This window comes from Siphateles boraxobius, unplaced genomic scaffold (genome assembly GCF_051911475.1).
Source record: "Siphateles boraxobius isolate OS27281-9 unplaced genomic scaffold, OSU_SipBor_1 46, whole genome shotgun sequence".
Taxonomy (NCBI): Eukaryota; Metazoa; Chordata; class Actinopteri; order Cypriniformes; family Leuciscidae; genus Siphateles; species Siphateles boraxobius.
This window is the reverse complement of record NW_027509097.1, coordinates 6629324-6646833: the sequence shown is the minus strand read 5'-3', so window position 1 is coordinate 6646833 and position 17510 is coordinate 6629324. Positions and strand designations below refer to the sequence as shown.

General features: G+C 38.7%; 1 protein-coding gene across 1 annotated transcript; it reads left to right on the top strand.

Annotated features, from left to right (window-relative positions):
- The first annotated feature begins 1221 nt into the window (after positions 1 to 1221).
- On the top strand, positions 1222 to 10920 carry trim8b (tripartite motif containing 8b). Its single transcript, XM_077200488.1, has 6 exons — positions 1222 to 3073; positions 7075 to 7170; positions 7500 to 7733; positions 8508 to 8539; positions 8640 to 8755; positions 8867 to 10920. Exons 1-6 carry the CDS (start codon positions 2501 to 2503, stop codon positions 9508 to 9510), a joined length of 1695 nt encoding a protein of 564 aa, XP_077056603.1. The 5' UTR covers positions 1222 to 2500; the 3' UTR covers positions 9511 to 10920.
- Positions 10921 to 17510: the final 6590 nt, after the last annotated feature.

Genomic DNA, 17510 nt, shown 5'->3' with positions numbered 1-17510 from the left:
TAGCCATTTAACACATTTTACATACATTACAAATTATAATAGAAAAACCAATGCGCATACACCTGGTGTATACTAAATGTCTGAAGGATCCACCAAAATGAGGCACGGCATGAGTAGGTAGGTGCAGGTTTCAAATTACTTTTGTTTAATTGGTTCCCATGAGGACATACAGAAAAGAAGCCTCTAGAGATTTCAACTTTCTGTCAATTTGTCTAGAAGACTGTGAGATATAGCAGAGTTAATTGCAAATTGTGATTGTTGATCACATGTACAGTAACGTTAGTAGAGCAAGTGTCGTCGTTCTCCCCTCAAAAACTCAGAGATTCTGAATGTGACACTTTTTTTCCTGTGCTGTGTGTACGTCACCTGTCGGATGTTTGAGTAGTTTCCTATGTGGGAAGGACTGGATTATGTCAGCGAATTTAACAACCTCATGTCATTACCGTTCGAGTAAGAAATCCCCGTTATCCCCCCTTTCACATAATTCCCTGAACTGATCATGTTTTTGGTTATTATGACGAAGCTCCTCTTAAAAGGGCAACCCAGTCAATGAAAGCTATTCAATCAATGTAACGGAAATGTAAAGCTGGGGTTGAAAATGTCGATCTTTTCTGTAATAATTAAGGTCTCTCAACAAGTATAAAATAATCCGTCCTGATATCAGCGAACTAAAATTATTGACAGGCAGACAGGTTTTCTGGTAAATAAACCCAGGTACAATGACCTGTCAGTCCACCATATGTTAGCTGAGAGGCTAATTAATAAGGGGTTCATACTTCTGTACATATAAAACTATTTTCACATCACACTAACAGAGTTAGCCAGTGATGTTTTTTGTTCGTGAACAAATCATTGTTTTTTTAATCGAATCTTTTGAATGATTCGTTCTCATTCACTTCCAAGCACTGTCTCATATTTTCTATTCCTTGTCTCCCTTATGAAGCCAGCTCTAGACACGCAAATGGTAATAAATGATAAAACGTGTGACCAATTTGCTTCATAAATCATAATGCACAAAAAGACACCCGTAGCTGGTCGCCGACTTCTGGTAAAACTTGCATAAAAACACTGATTACTGAAAGTGGATGATTCTTTTTTGTGAATTTGTTCAAAAGATTCGAGTCACTGGGCTGATTCAATATCCCCCTACTAATCTTCGCGACGTTGCCCTTTTAAACAAAGTCCCGCCTAGTGGCTCGAAGCACCTCCTTTTTGCATGTCAAAGCAGTGATGAGTCACGTGATTGGCGGAGTAGTCGTTGGGAGAGGAGGAGCGAGTGTGAAGCTCTGTGTGTATTGAAACTCTCGTTTCTGTCCTTGCATTCCAACCCTCATCAAAGCCTGGACGAGAGAAGAGGAAAAACCATAAATAATACCATGGTGAGATCGGCTCGTTTTGAGGATCGACCCATGGATGCACGTTCTCAGGAATCAGCCACGATAGGATTCGGAACCAGCGAAGAAACGCACGCCTGTAATCCACTTTTAATTTCTTTTAAGCACTAAAGCGAGAGAGAGGCTTAATGGGGGCCAAACAGAGACGTTTTCTTTTTCATTTTTAAAGAGGGACGCAAGATGGCAGATGACAGACTCCAGTAGCAAGAACCACTCCGTTTCGCTGTCTGTTTATTTTCGGAGGTGTATCGGAATAATACTTCATTTATTTCTCGTCGGAAGAGATCAAAGTGAAGGCACTTGGCAGTCCAGTTTTCTCTTGACTTGGTTACATACCAGTGTATGTTCTCTCTATGTTCCTTTGTTATAATGAGGGGGAAGTCTAGTATGCGCGTAGTCTACACATATGTGTAAGAATTAACCGATTGGTCTGGTTAAGATCGTTATTTTCTATGAAATTCAACTATAAAACACGCTACATGGATGTGAGAAATTAATATTTTAATGTAAAGAGTAATGCACGTCTGTACGGAGAACCATTATAATCCTCTTTGGGGGTAAAATCCATGTCAGTGTAATGCTATGTCAAAATAGCAGCGGCAAAAAACAATAAAAGCCTTGTCGTGAGAATTATAATTTACTTTTCAAAAGCTTTTATTAGTCTCTCGCTCGAGGCTGTTCTCGAAAAACGGCCTATCAACGTGTCTTTACCTTGTAAACGAGAAGCTGTCAAGCTGGTCGTCAGCAGACTGGATTATTCATAGTCGTAATAGATAACTAGTGGGCGAATCAGAGCCACACATGTAGGATATGAACAAGTGTGTTGGCATTTAAAGTCACAAGACAGAAAAGTCCACTCTAGTGCAGTGGCTTAACCAAATTCTCGAGACGCCTACAGTTGACAAACGAATGAAGAAGTGGGTGGTGTGATGATTTTGCCTTGAGCTGAAAATATTCTCAGCTGGAGTATTCATACTCTCATTGGCACAAAGTTGAGATTTTTGGGGTAAAACAAGGTCCTTGTGGTTCCCACTCCACCCATTCCAGGTATCGCCAGAGGAAGGCCTATTTTATGCAGTTTTTACCTTGACTTGTGACCATTAAAGATGGCTGAGAACTGGAAGAACTGTCTCGAAGAAGAGCTCATTTGCCCGATTTGTTTGAATGTGTTCTCGGAGCCAGTTCAGCTCCCTTGTAAACACAACTTCTGTCGTATGTGTATCAATGAGGCCTGGTCTAAAGATGCAGGAATGGTCCGCTGTCCCGAATGCAACCATGCCTACAGCCAAAAACCAGCTCTGGAGAAGAACCACAAGCTGTCCAACATTGTGGAGAAGTTCAACGCGTTAAACGTTGAGAAGACGCCAGCAGTCTTGCACTGCATTCTCTGCCGGCGTGGTCCTCCACTTCAAGCCCAGAAGGTTTGCCTCAGGTGCAATGCTCCCTGCTGCCATTCCCACGTACAGACCCATCTCCAACAGCCCTCTTCCAACGCTGGACACTTACTGGTGGATGCCGAGGACGTGCGGGCCTGGAGCTGTCCACAGCATGACGAGTACAGACTGTATCATTGTGAGACCGAGCATGTGGCCGTCTGCCAGTACTGCTGCTTCTCCAGATGTGCTACCAACCACGGCCATGCGGTGTGTGATATAGAAGTCAGGCGTAACGATATCAGAGTAAGTGGCCACTACTTCACATACTATGTTTTTTACTTCCAGGTTCAAGGTTGTGGTTCACTTCTGGATTTGGTGGATGAGACGGTGAGGTTTATGGATGTCGTTGCTAACTATTTAGGCCCCTTCCCCCTTTTTTTCCCATTTGAATGATAAACAATTGGGTAGAGCTGCAAACAATACCGAAGCTCTCCTCTGGGCTTATCTTCCCAGCACAGGTGCATCCTTGCGTGGCATTTTGGGGAGGGGGAGGACTGCGACTGGAGAATTTAAAGATGAGTCTTATTTTCTGTGGCACAGATGTGGGAAAAGGCTAGATTTGGATTTAATTTACCCTTAACAACCCCTTGCATTTTCAAGGCATGCTGCAACAAAACAACCTGGATTTTCTTGTTTTAAATAATCAGTAATGCACAATGCTATAGAAGATGTTTTTTTGATTCTTTTATAGGCATTTCATGAACCTAAAACCAAATAAAATTCAGTTTCACAGCCGGAGTGGGGTTTTTAAACCGCTTCAATATTATATTTGCTCCTAATGTTTAAAACATACATCTTTAGTTAATACTGGATGTGGCTGAGAGTTACATATTATTCTTTTTTACTTTACAGTAGCTTTATGTTTAAAAAAGTCAAGCAGTGCCTCTAATTTGATTCATGTGCTTGCTTTCAGCATAATTTCCATTTATGTTGATAATATAGATCAAATACCATCAGTTATCTCAGGCATTTCTGTGACAGGACATGCTGGCAATGACCAATCAATCTACAAAATGAACTCTTGTTGTCGTGTAGCCCAAGCTATTTGAAACTGAAACCATGCATGTTTGGGATGTTTTGGGATTTCCAGAGTTCTTTTTTGCAGGTAGCACGTGTTTGTGAATCGTATGTTTACCGCCTTTGATGGACACCTTTTGTCTTTCCACATTCATCTGCTACAAGGCAAAATGGCTCTGTCTGGGGCTGTAGCTCAGGGCAAGGTTGCTATTGCCTCGTTCACTCTGACCTTGGCGGAGGAGACGCTGGTTTGAAATGACAGTGATTTTGAGCACCCTACCCCCATTCCCCCTTGAGAGAGGTCCGTCCTGGATGGCAAGCCAGCACCGCTGCCATGAGGTATTAGGTTCCAGCCTCCAGGCTTCTGCCGGCAGCCCGAGCTCATCAGTCACTACAATTAGGCCATGGTCTTAGATTCTAGAGCTTCAAAGACATTCTCTGTCTCCATGCGGTTTTCTGCTTCTTGACCTTTCTTCTGGTCCTGATTGTTGATGTAGAATATATAAACACTAATTCAATCTGTAAAGGAGAAGATGGCGAACTTGTGCTTTCAGAAACCAATCGTGTAGCTATTGTTGGCCATTTTGACACGTGTCGCCAGTCACCAAATTCACAGTATTTCAAAGGGTTGTTCATCCAAAATTAAAATTGTTGAAAATGATTCACCCTCCTGTCATTTTTTTCTTCTGCAGAACAAAAAGAAGATATTTAGAAGAACATTATTGTCTCTACAATGAAAGTCAATAGAGTCCAAAACAAAACTGGACCCTATTGACTTTCATTGTATGGACAAAATGCATTAATTCTTTCCACAAAAGAAAGTAAGTCATACAGGTTTTCATGCAGGACATGTAGGTAAATAAATATGATGACCACATTTTTATTTTTGGTGAACTATTCATTTAAATTACTTTATTAAGCAGCTGTATAGGTTAAAAACGGCACCGTATGGCTTTTAAAAAAGTATCATCCCGGTAAAACTTTATATGAGGTAGATCTCCAGCCGGACTGAAATGAATATTGCATATCTTGCTTTAAATATATGGTGTATTTGGTAATGTAGAGAGGTTAGTATGAATCTGATTCACAGCCCAATACAATTCCTTGGATCCAAATCTTAAATTGAAAGAAAATCAAGTTGATGGACAAGCTAGATGCGCAAAAATAAGTCCGTTTACCCAGTACCATGTGATTGTGGATCCAATTTGTCATGCACTCAGCAAACAAAATCTGTTGAAAGGAAAAGGTTTGGCTGCGCGCATCATCGGCAGTGATTGATGTAGTTCATTTGGCACAGAGGGTACAGTCAGCTGTTATAAGCGTCTGTCAGACGGTGTGATTGAAGATCATTAGTTTGCAGCGCATCCCTCTCTGGGTTTGCGTTTGTCCTGTACTGCTGCATTCTGAAGACTGACATTGATTCCCTTTGTTTTTTACTCTTTGTAGCTGAGATGAATCAGAATTATATAAGAGTATTACTCTCAAGTATGAAGAAAAATACCAAAATTGACTTATTTGCTTCTATGAAGAATACCTGTTTTGTTTAAGTTTTCATCCCGCATGTGAGGTTATTAAAATTTGACGTCACGCTACTGATTTAGACATGCCCTCAGTCAACTTTGGCAGAGCAAGCCCTGTTTTTCGCCTGTAAGCTTTTGAGCATAAGTTGCTTGATGTGGTTGAGGTTTGTCCTCTTTCTACAGGAAGCAGTTTTATCTGTGAGCTAGCCTGCATTCATTACGGAGCTTTGCTCCAAAATACACACTCACAGGGTCAACACGATTTGTCTCTGCCTTGGACGCAGACAAAGACAAAATGGGGAAAGACAGTGTGAAATGAGCCTTCGTTCTTTCTCTTTGCTCTCCTCTATGCTGTCTTTCCTTCTCCTCCTCCTTTTTCCTCCCTCATATTCCCCTCTGAATATACAGATATGAAAAAAAGAGCTTTGTTGCCATGACAGCACCCCCACCTTCTTTTTGGTGACTGCCTCTCGCACGGGGCGTTTGTTTAATTAAAACTAATTTGGTTTGTTCCTTAGGTACCACTGAACTTCTGTCAGGCATCGCAAGTTGTTGGTTGATTGTGTTTTTTTCCCTTTGTTTGCCATTGAATATGAAAGGAAAATAATTGAAATTCCTCTTCAGCCACCAGTCCTTCTCTGCGGGGCCTTGACAATTGCATTCATTGAAAAGAAAGAAACAGGAAGTTAGCAAAGTTCAATTGGTTCTATCACAACAGAACCAATCTCAGTGCCACATTCAGTAGTTTTTAAAATAACTATTTTAGAAAGAATATGCTAGTTAATGAAATAAATACTAGATTGTTCATTTATGTAATTTGTCTAGAAATAAAACAAGACTGAAAATGATTTTATACTATGAAGAATTCTTAGGTTATAAATCAACCGGAATTTATATTCCAATATTACTAATGTAGAATATGGATCTTGTCGTCTTTTATTTATAGCATATAGCTTGCATTCTACTCATTGTCATTTATATGTGATCTTTGGACTGAGATAAATATTGAATATTCATGAATTTTATTGCTCATGTATAATTCAGCAACATTGTTAATATTAGGATGTATTAAATGCACATTTAAAATTTCCTTAAAAACATGTCTTTACAGTAGCTTTGTGATTCTTCCTTGCTTTATTAACAAAGTCCAACACATCATGCACACAGGAGAATTGTTTTTTTTTTTTAGTTCAGAATGCCATGAACATTTTCACCAAAGTGTAATTTCCACTCCACCTCAGGTCATGTAGTGTTTTTCATAACAAATGACGGTAGTTGAAAAAAAAAAAAATTTAAAGCGAGGAATAAAATTGTCTTGGGTAATTTCTTAGCTCGCATTATGTGTCATTAATATACGAATAATATGTTTATAGTTTTTGCATAATTTTTGCATAATTGCATACAAATTGCTTTACATATTCTGCTCACAAGTGATTTTTTTTTAACCTTATTTCATCTCAATTATGGTCTTAACTGAAAATATTCTTTGAAAACGGAGCAAATTTGGTTGGTTGTGGTAAAAACGGTTAATGATTATTTCACTTAATAATATATTTATAATGAATGAGTATGGTTATCACATGATTCTGATTATCTCAACATTGCCAGGTATTTAGTTTAGTCATTTAGTCAATTTAGTCAAATTTAGCCAAACATATCTTAGAATAAAAAAACAGTATTGACCTAATCAGTTTTTTTGTATTGCAGCAAATGCTGATTAAACAGCAGGATCGGATCGAGGACCGTGTTCAGGACATAGAAGAGCAACTCTACAAATTAGAATCTGACAAATGTCTCATGGAAGTAAGTGTGATATGTTTGCAACGCTTGATGAGCGAAATCACATTATTAGTATTAGTATTAGCAGAACAACTGCATCCTTTGCTTTGGAACTAAACACTTAGCTTTTTAATACAGGACACTCTTCCTATTACTGTGATCAATGACCACATTAGTACATTCATACAGGTTTGTGATAAAGGTTATGCCTGGTTCTTGTACCATAACAAATCCAGTTCCTCAGTGGCTCTTCCTAATCATCCACATCAGAAGCAGTCTCTGCATAACCCCCATTGTTAAGACACCGCAGGACTTGCATAATAATTTATGGTTTTGTGCTTCTTTGTGCTCAGGACAAAGTGCAGCACCTGAAGGAGGAGGTGCAGCTGCAGTATCAGAAAATGCAGCAGCTCCTGGAGGAAGATCTGGGGAAGACCCTGGAGGTTCTGGATAAGGCCCATTCCAAGTTCTGCCAGGAGAACTCGGCACAGGCCCTGCAGCTTCACCAGAAACAGCAAGAGGCAAAGAAACTGCTCAGCTCCATTCAGATGGTTTTCGATAAGGCAGAGGAAATCGGTTTTATGAAGGTGACCTGACTTTTATTGCCATTGTCAATATTACATGGCCTGTGTTTGTTATAAATGGTGACATTTAGCAGTGATTTAAAGTGCCTTTGCCTTTTATCATGATGAGGATGATGAATAGTTTCTTGCTTTCTTTTTGCCAGGCTGATATTGGTGAACTCGATTTATAGCAAACTATAACAGTGCAATAGTATACAAAGATGCCAGGAAATTAATATTTTTAGCCCCATGTCGAATAGGTATACATTTTTCATGTGCTAGATACATAGGTCACCTATCTGGAATCCAGGAAATATAAAGTGACATTTTTAAAACCAGATTCACCTATTTGTTGTCCTTGTGAACAATGGGATTTTAGAGATATTCATCAAATGAGACATCAGATGTTTGGCATGGGGTTGAACAAATACCGTTTAGCATAATTACTATTTCTATTGGAAAAATTAAAAATATAGATTTGGCCATCTTCTCAAAGGAAATCACTCCTAGAAGTTTTTTGCTATTAACAAACTGAATAAAAGTCTGCTGCAGACATGCACTTTCCACAGTGACATGCATCTCTTATCATCTTGTCCTTGAATCGCTTGTATTCACTGCAGTCTTATTTTAGCTTCTTACATTCAGTTGACTGGCAAAAAATCCATTATGGGATTTTTTTTAAACTTTAGAACGGAGGGGAGGGGGGGGGGGGGTGTTTATCCCCCTACCATTTATTAATTTATACTGATACACAATTTTATATATGCTGATATACATAATTTATTTTTTTCTGTTTAGAACACAAAATCTGTGAAAATACTAATGGACAGGTGAGTCACTGTGTTTTCATACATGAATCATTATCATAAGCTTCATTAGTCATCATTCCTGTCCTGCTATTGTGTTAAGTGTAAACATTAACTTGGATAGGTCTCAGTCGTATGTGGGCATCACATTGTCACCGTACAAAGTGGGCAGCCTCAACTCCAAACTCTTTCTGTCTGAAATCTCAAAAAGAGAGAAAAACCTCTGCAAGATGCTGGAAGGTATGTATGAAAACTTGCACATTTTCAAGTGTTAATTATATAAAACCTTCTGATGTTGTATGCTTTTTTCTTTAATAATTAACTATTTCCATACTTGGATCTCATTTTCAGCTCCGTTCAGTGCTCCAGCAAACTTTTTCCAGAGTATTCCGGCGTATCTGTGCGAGAAGCGCAGGCACTCTGTTACGTTCCCCGAAGGTAGTGGGAGCAGCCGAGCGGGCGCTAGCTTCATGGACTCTTCCACCTCATCAGGTCCTGGTGCTGCCAAGCAGCCATGCCTGAGTCTCACTCAGGGCTCTGCCCCAGGCGAAGGTCAGTCCTCCCAGCAAGCTCTAGGGCCGTGTGGCTCAACCCAGCATGTAGGAAGCAGCAGCTCAGCTTCCGGCTCTCAACCCCTACCGCACTCAGCCTCGGTTTTCCCGCACTCCCATTACCCAAACGGCAGCGCCTCCCAGCTGCCCCAGTATGGTGCGCGGAAGATCCTGATGTGCACGGTCGATAACTGTTACTGCTCAGGGGTGCCCTCCGTGTCCAACCACCGTGGACATCCACCCTACCCTCGCTCCAGCTCCTTCCCCTGGCCGGTGAGCTCGCAGGAGTACTCCCACGCCCCTCTGCCCTCGGCCCCGGCCATGTCCCAGTCTCTCCAGAGCCTGTCCATGCGTGACTGGATCGACGCCTCTCAGTCACACAGGCACACTGACTTCTACAGCCTCTACGGCCAGTCTTCCACCAAGCATTACGTCACCAGTTAACCTTTGCTCCAGTGACTGCTGCCAGTCACCAGTTGGGGCGTCTTTTTCCACTGAGAGATATCTTAAAGAAATGCATGTGGGGCATTTTTGTATGCAGATCTTATCAATCATTTAGAATAAACTGCTGATGTCCGTGAGCAGTGAGGATTTTTTTTTTAATATCACAGTCAAGCATAGCTTTGCACATTATTTAGGCACTAATGTTGTTTTGATTATGTACCATGAACGCAAGTTGCTCTTCTAAAAATAACACTCACTGTTTGCAAGAGACGCAGAAATAACGGAGGATGCTGTCATTTGTTGAATCATCAATAATGTTGCACTTTCTTTGTAAGATCCAAATTTTCGCAATTACCGTTGACTCATCGGGCGATGGAAACAATGGAAGTCAGCAGTAAAACCAATAAGTCAGCTGGTAATGAAACTTAAGGCGAATTACTGTTGAGAGAATTGTAGCCCACAAAGTTTTATTAACTTTACATGGTTGTTTGTTAGACCCATGTGCAAAAACTCTGTATAGTTTTCCCAGCCTTCCATATTTAAGCTTACATTTAGTTTAAATTGGAGTCTGTGGTCTTATTATTCATCACAAATAGCACAAGCACATGTTAGCTCAGTTTTTAACAGACCCGGGAACTGGAACAGAACAGCATTGTCGTGGCCGCCATTGTTAATTTGGCTTGACCTTCCCTACTGAATGCAGCTTTTAATGGAAATGTCCTTCACCTTGGTTCGCAGTCCTCTCCTTAGGCTAACCGAGAACGTGCCTCCACCCACAACCTTCAGTCTGGTCCCCATCCAGACGGCGCTGTCTTTCTCTCTCACGCCCTTCTAAGCCACAGAAACTCACCCTTTACATCCTGTATGTTAAACGCAGGGTGCATTGGTTTCACATTCTTTCGTGTTTACCCATGGCCTCTCATTATATCTGACTCAACGGTGGCTTTAGCGCAAAGTGTCAGCCGAAGACTAAATGGCCTGTGTTCAGAGGGTCATGGTGCACTTGATGCCTCTGCATTTACTGTCATGCTGTAATTGTTCTTCCTTGTGTTTCATGCCATTTCCGGCTCCAAGCAACGGAGCCTCTGGCTTCCTGTTTGTTACTGAGTGCATGTGGAAAAGAGTTTATGAGCACTCGTAGAAAAATAATAAAACTTCTAGCAGTTAAAAAATGACTTTTGAAACAGGGAATGAAGTTTTTGGTTTGTTTTATTATTATTTTACTTTTCTTTTTCTTTTTTTTAGAACTACTTAAGTAAAAGAAACATTGACCAATGAACGTTATGAAACTAACTGAATACTTGGGATAAAATGGAGGGATTTTCTGTTGTAAATATTTTGTGAAATGAAAAAGACAGACTTGTAATTTGGAAAGAACCTTGTTCAAATAAATGCTAATTTCAAGTTTAAGAAGTTCTTCTATTTCTGTTGTTTCTTTTATTTTGGCTGTATCATAAAAATCTTAACCTTAAGGTTTTTTTTCTTCAGGCAGGTCTTAGATTAAGCCAGGATTAGGCCTTAGTTCAATTAAGACATTTAAGAAGCTTTTATAAACGTACCTTAGAAAAAAAAAAACTGCATCTTGAGACAAAACAATGGCACTGACATATTTAAGATTTGTCAGTGCAAGTTGCGTTCAGTTAAAACGGCTCAAGCATATTAATCTTTAAATTAACTAATTAACTAATCTTAAACCTTGTCTGTGAAACCGGGGTTAGTTCTTCATGTTGCATTAAAATAGACCCTACTGCAAACATCACTGTGGTAACAGTTAATTCTTGTTAAAAAAACAAATCATACACGTGAACACTTTCAGCCTAGACCAGACTTGTTGGGCAGATGCGAATGAATTTGAGAAACATGCACTGTTTGTTTGTTTAAAAAAAAACAAGGCAAGCATTTTCAATGCACAGAGGTTGTGGTGAATAAGATCTAGGGGGTTAAATCTATAACCAATTAAACTAAACGAAACTGGAAACATGCAAATGATCTGTGAAAATGCCCTTTGCCTCAGTTAACTGATTTCTAGACAAGAAATATAGGTCAACGGTGGTTAGATTCTCATTGTTTTCATCTTTTGACTAACAGTGACCCACTCAGTCTTGATATGACTTAAGCACTTCAATGAGAGCCTTTTGTAAATGTTTTTTTTCCTATCTACTGCTTTGTATGCTAAATGTGAGATTTTATTCAGATTCACCAGCTTTAGCATATAGACTACCACCTTTCAGAGCGTTCACAAATATATAGTGAGGCAAATAGTGAAAAGCATGAGTGTGATCTGCATATGCTGACATTTGCTGATTCTGCTAAGCCAATGGAAATAATTAATATATATCTTGCAAGTTGCAACTGACAAAAATGAAAGCCTATTGTTCAGTTTGTTTTTCCGTGTGTGTGTGTGTGTGCGTGCGTGCGTGCATGAACTGAAACCAAAGATTTATTAATGATCTGTGTGACTTAAGCCCAAGCAATCTGAATTGGATGCCTGCCGCTCGCATGTGGCTACATGTGGAACAAGGTGCTCTGCGTATGTGTGTGTATCTGCAAGAATGAGTCTTCGGTGATGTTTGTATAACCTGAGAGTGAGCAGGGTTTCAGGGTTTTCTTTCTTGAAAGAATGTCAGATGCCTGACTCTAAATAGTAGCTCAGCATTTTTAGTGCATCACAAGGCAAACAAAAAAGAAAGGCAGATATTTTTGTAGGCTGAAGCACAGAATAGACAAACAAAAAAAAGAGTAAGAAAACATCTGGCTTCTCTGAAGGCTGCACAATTTATCAGTGCACTGCACAAAAACAGCCTCTGTATGGCCAATTTCCTTTCTGGAAAAGACTGTAGATGACTTTGCTACTAGCAAACACCAAAGCTGTCACACCGATGCAGAACTTCTCAAATGCAAGTGTGTTAGTGAGTGTTAGCGATTGCATAATCATGACATTTGATCAGTTTAGAAGGAGAAATTAGAAAAAAGTAGCCCTATTATTCTAATTTAGCTGCATTTATATCAGCATGACAGTACAGCTGTTTTCAAAATATTTGTCCAGTAACAAAATACTTTATCCAAAAAAATGGGTGTGTATAGCTATTAGTACAAGTAATTGTAACAGTTCTTCATGTAGATGATCAAAAAAAGACTTTTGTAGCAGTTGTAGCTAGCAGGCTAAGTGATAAGCAGTGTATAGTTGTGTTTCAAATGACATACTATACACTATGCACTTAAACTACACAATATGTGCTCTACCATGAGGTTTCTAAGGTTATCCGGATTTCATCCAGCATCTGAAAGCCCCTCCGAAACGAAATTAAAGCTGCGACCATAAATTCACATGAAGTGTCCAACATTCCACACTTCGTTTTTTTGGTTAATTAACAACATCCAGAATGTTTTTGAATTTTCACTGTGAACACTCTACTCGCACTATACAAAATGGCACAGTGCATATGTATGCCTAGTATGTTAACATAGCAAAGGTAGTAAAGTTTGGCTAATATTTGTTAATTTAGGCTGAAAGAAAACTGTTCGTATCAGCATACCGCTCTTACCATATTTGTATATGGCAGAAATATTAAGAGTAGTATGTTATATTATAAAGTTCTGATTTTAGCAAATGATTAATTTGACCCTGTATAACTTGCAGGCTATGATTAGTGACAATTTAAAAATATGTTAACTGTTATATTTATATAGTTAAGATAATAAGATAAGATGACATGCATAAAGCAATGTTGCCATTTATTATGATAGTATTGTTAAATAGCTTCAGTGTAGTTTCGTTTCCTTATCAGCCTAGCTTGTAGTGTATTTATTATTAAAATGGTTAGCTTGACTAAACTTTCAGTAGATTGTATCTTAAGAAGCTACAGTACAGTTAAAAAATTACTAAATTATGTTGTCAAGGTGACTGAAAGCTCAGTTAAATCCTTCTATATAGTTATCGTTCTTGGTTTAACAGAGTGGTAAAACACATTTTTTCGAAGGCTTGATTGTGTTTGTGGGGTGCACTGTAATGTGTGTTCATGCTTCGGTTTTAAAAAATTGCATTATTTTTCATATATTTTACCTTTATTCTACACTGCTCTGCCCCTCCTTGTAAAAACGGTCTGATGGTTTCCGGGTTCTATGAAGCCAGTCCCTCAAAAATACGCAATGGGCTCAGATTGGTTAGCTGGCCCAGTGTGTTGTGATTCGCTAACTGCCTAGTGCATGTTTTTCGGAAACGTCACGCCCCTTACATTTACCGGTAGTTTGTGATTTAGTGTATTATAAACAATGGTGTCAATAAAACCATACCAATTTGAGCCCGAATCGGACCCAGAGAATGTTAGTGAAGATGGTCGAGCAGAAACTGTTCAAGAACGGCTGTTAAACGACGTTTCAGAATGGTTTGTTTTTTGTTGTTGTCTCATTATTTTTTAGATACGCTGTTATTTAATTGTATGAATTATTATAGTTGATGTTTAATTTGTAACAGTAACAAGTGTTTGTCTATTCACAAAAGTGTATTCAAGAACATTTTTTATTAAAAAAAAAAATATTATTTTATTAGGTGTAGGCCTAGTAACTGTCCAAAAATGCCAACTGAAGTGGAAAACATCTGAGGCTCTATAGTGATCGTTACTGACTGTATGGCACCGATACTTTTGTATTTTTAGAACGATTGTAGCCAAATATCTGTCGCCAGAACACCCAAAACGAACACTAAACATTGGCTGTACTACAGTAGCCAAATCAAACACCATGTTTAGCATGCCTGTAGATAAACAAGCATGTAGATAAACAATACTTAAACGCTCTAATGAAAGTATAATTTACACTGATTCCAAGTTCGCGGTTGAGACAAAAAAATGTTTGAAACGTTAGGTGTTTGTCGGATAACGATAAGTATGAATGAGCATTTAACAAACTGGTTTGCAGAGCCAAACAGCGTTGTCATTTCTTTACTTCCTTGCTACAACGTACAATTAACAATACGAACTATTACAGGAAAACACATCGACGAAAAATAAATCATACTTACAGGTTGTGGCCTGTAAACAACAGCTTCTGTTCATAAAGTTGGAACTGCTCCATCTTTCAGGACAAGCCATTGTGCGAATCCTGCATTGAACTCACAAGGATTGTGGAAGCTTTCCTCTGTAAAATGTGCAGCACAGATAGCGAGATTTGGGTAATAATTATGAGGGACCGAGTTAAAAATAAATTTTAACCATTGATCCCTAACTCGCCCGACCCTAGCAAGGCTGAATAAAGTGGACATGCAATCCGGATGAAAATAAGAGCGTTTGCACGGCATTGCGGCACTAAACTCTTCTCCAAAACAATAAAAAATGGCCTTGCCCCCCTTATTTAGTATTCTCGGAGGAGGGGTTTATTGGGGTTAGTGATGTCAGCAACCCTGGAGGAATGTCGTGTAGTCCAAAACCGGCTGTTTGCTGTAGTCCTTAGAAATTGATTTCTTTAAAAGCAAATATCTCCCTTTGCTTTGAACTTTGAGCATTAACTTTGCAGATGTTGTTTATGCTCAAACAGCAACATTACACTCTACCTAAAGTTAGAAAAGTGAAATCGTGTTTTACACAAACAGTGATGTTGTCTTCCACTTGAATTCTAGAGATTGGGTGGATTGGGTGGATTCCGATTGACTGTGAGTAGGCCTACATCAGCAGTAGAAAAAAAGCGTTATTAATTTTATTCTTCTTCTGCTGTGGTGTAGACTTCCCTGTTGTGAAAGAATTAGAATGATTATTAGAACTTTATAGATGTAGGGCCTGTTCACACAAACAACGATAATACTGATAACTACATTATAACTACATAATAACTTTTTGATAAACTGGAGCTGGAGTTATGTCTTCTGCCACTTTAAAAGCTCAAGCTCTTCAACATCGGGTGGATTCATCATTTGCCAGCTGGAAAAGAAAATTCTGAAAGTAATTCCATTGATATAGTGCTTCTTTGTCGTCATCATTATAGCTGTGTGTAGTGTGGAGTTCATAATTGAAATGAATAATAAAACTTTATAGTTATCGTTATAGTCATCATCCTTGGTGTGAAGAACGTCCCTTTACTGTATGAAGCAGTGATTAATCATATGCTACAGCTTTTTTTCCTGGGTGTGGCACTCTGAAATATTTCACAAACAGTTTTAATGCCTCAAGTGACTGCATTGCGCTCTTTTGGTAAGAGTTCTCATATGGTTTTCACGGTTTTATATTCAGTAGCTGCTTTTGAGGCTTATTGTAACCAGACCTTCTATTAGAAGGTCTCAGTGGAAGCTGAATGGCTATTAGATTAATGGAAAGTTTTGCTCTTAGGCAATAATACCCTCTTTTCTCTCTAAACCGGTTTTCACAGTCCAAAATATCCTCAGCAGTCCACTGCCACTGTGATTTTTGTGTGTGTTGGCTCTCAGTGTTCTTGTAAGCTCCCTTAGCTGTGCTTACGAGAAAGAAACAATCCTGAAACAGGAGGAAACTTTACCCACAAAGCCAAGAATATCTTTGTGCATTGGGCTATTTTAACTGTGTCTCATAGTGCAGGCACACAGGTTGTTTTCCTGAAAGTCCAGCTGAGCTCAGGTTTACGTGTGGACCCTGGCCGCCAGCGTGAGCCTTTTTTTTTTTTTTTTTTTTGCTGATTCCTGCCTCAAGACAGTCCTCTTCAGTGTGTGACCTTTTTACGCCCTCAACGGCGCTGAAGGAGGGAGTGTGTGTCATATCTTGTTGAAATGCCTTTGGTCATATTTCAGAGGAATCTGTCTCTGCTGGGACCATGAAATTATTCGCCTATAGCCCCTGCAGGGAGTTGCTTGCAGTGTGTCTGAGTGTATATGTGTGCAAGGACATTAGCAAAAGAGATTTTAATGACCTCAGGGCGTTTCTCCATATGAATGAATCAATGTGCATGTCAACTTTTGTTTCCCGGAAAAAAAAAAAGCTAGTTAGAGGCTGGTTGCTTCCTTCTGAGCGATCAAACTTGTCATGCCACCACGTCTGCCGTCTGCCCACTTACGCTGGGAATGTGTTGATGGGAGTCTGGAAGAATGACGGGGGAGATGGTCGTCATGACAAGAGAGGCTGAGAAAGCCGCTCTGATGTCTCACGGACGTGACAGCGGATATGATGAAAGTGAGTTTGCCAGATGTCTTAACTGGTGATTTGCTAGCTCCAGGACAGATGTCTAAGCCATTGAAGCTAATGATTTAAGACATTATTTAATAGAAAGGACATTAATCAAAAAGATGTTTGTCATAAATGTGCAGTGATGATACTGCAATGTTAAAATGCTGAACATTACTGCAGGGAGGGGGCCAACAACGGAAAGGAATGGGAGATGAAACTCAGTGCACCATTTTGACTGTTTTATGAACCCAGCATTCACAAGCCATTTTATTTCCAAACTAAATAATACACACACACACACATGTGATATATATATATATATATATATATATATATCTTCCACATAAAGACAACAAAATTAAATAATTGTTTCCAAAATAACTTTTATAATGTAATTCTACTATAATTTTATGTGCTTGTCATTTTTTTAAAAGTTTTTTTATATTTCTAGTTAGCTTTCATTTATTTTAGTCATTTGAATATATTTCAACTTCTTTTATTTCCGCTAGTTGTCAATTTAATTTTTTCTAATATTTTTTAAGATTAAGTTTTTCATCTAATATTTATATTTAATTTTATTTCAGATTTATTTCAATTAATGAAAATTATTTGTAATCGTTTTTGTTTTAGTTAACAATAACAACTAAATATTATTATGAAAACATTTACTTTTCATAAAGTTTTTTCACAAATCCATGTGCACATTTAAAAAAAAAAAAAAAATCAAAATAGCGCTGTCACAAGATAATTGCAATTAATCTTATGACTTTGACCAATCCTGTGACTGTTAACACAACGTGAAACATACAATATTGCATTATTGTTTTAAGCATTAACTTTGACATCCCTAAAAATCCATATTTTTTCCTTAAAATT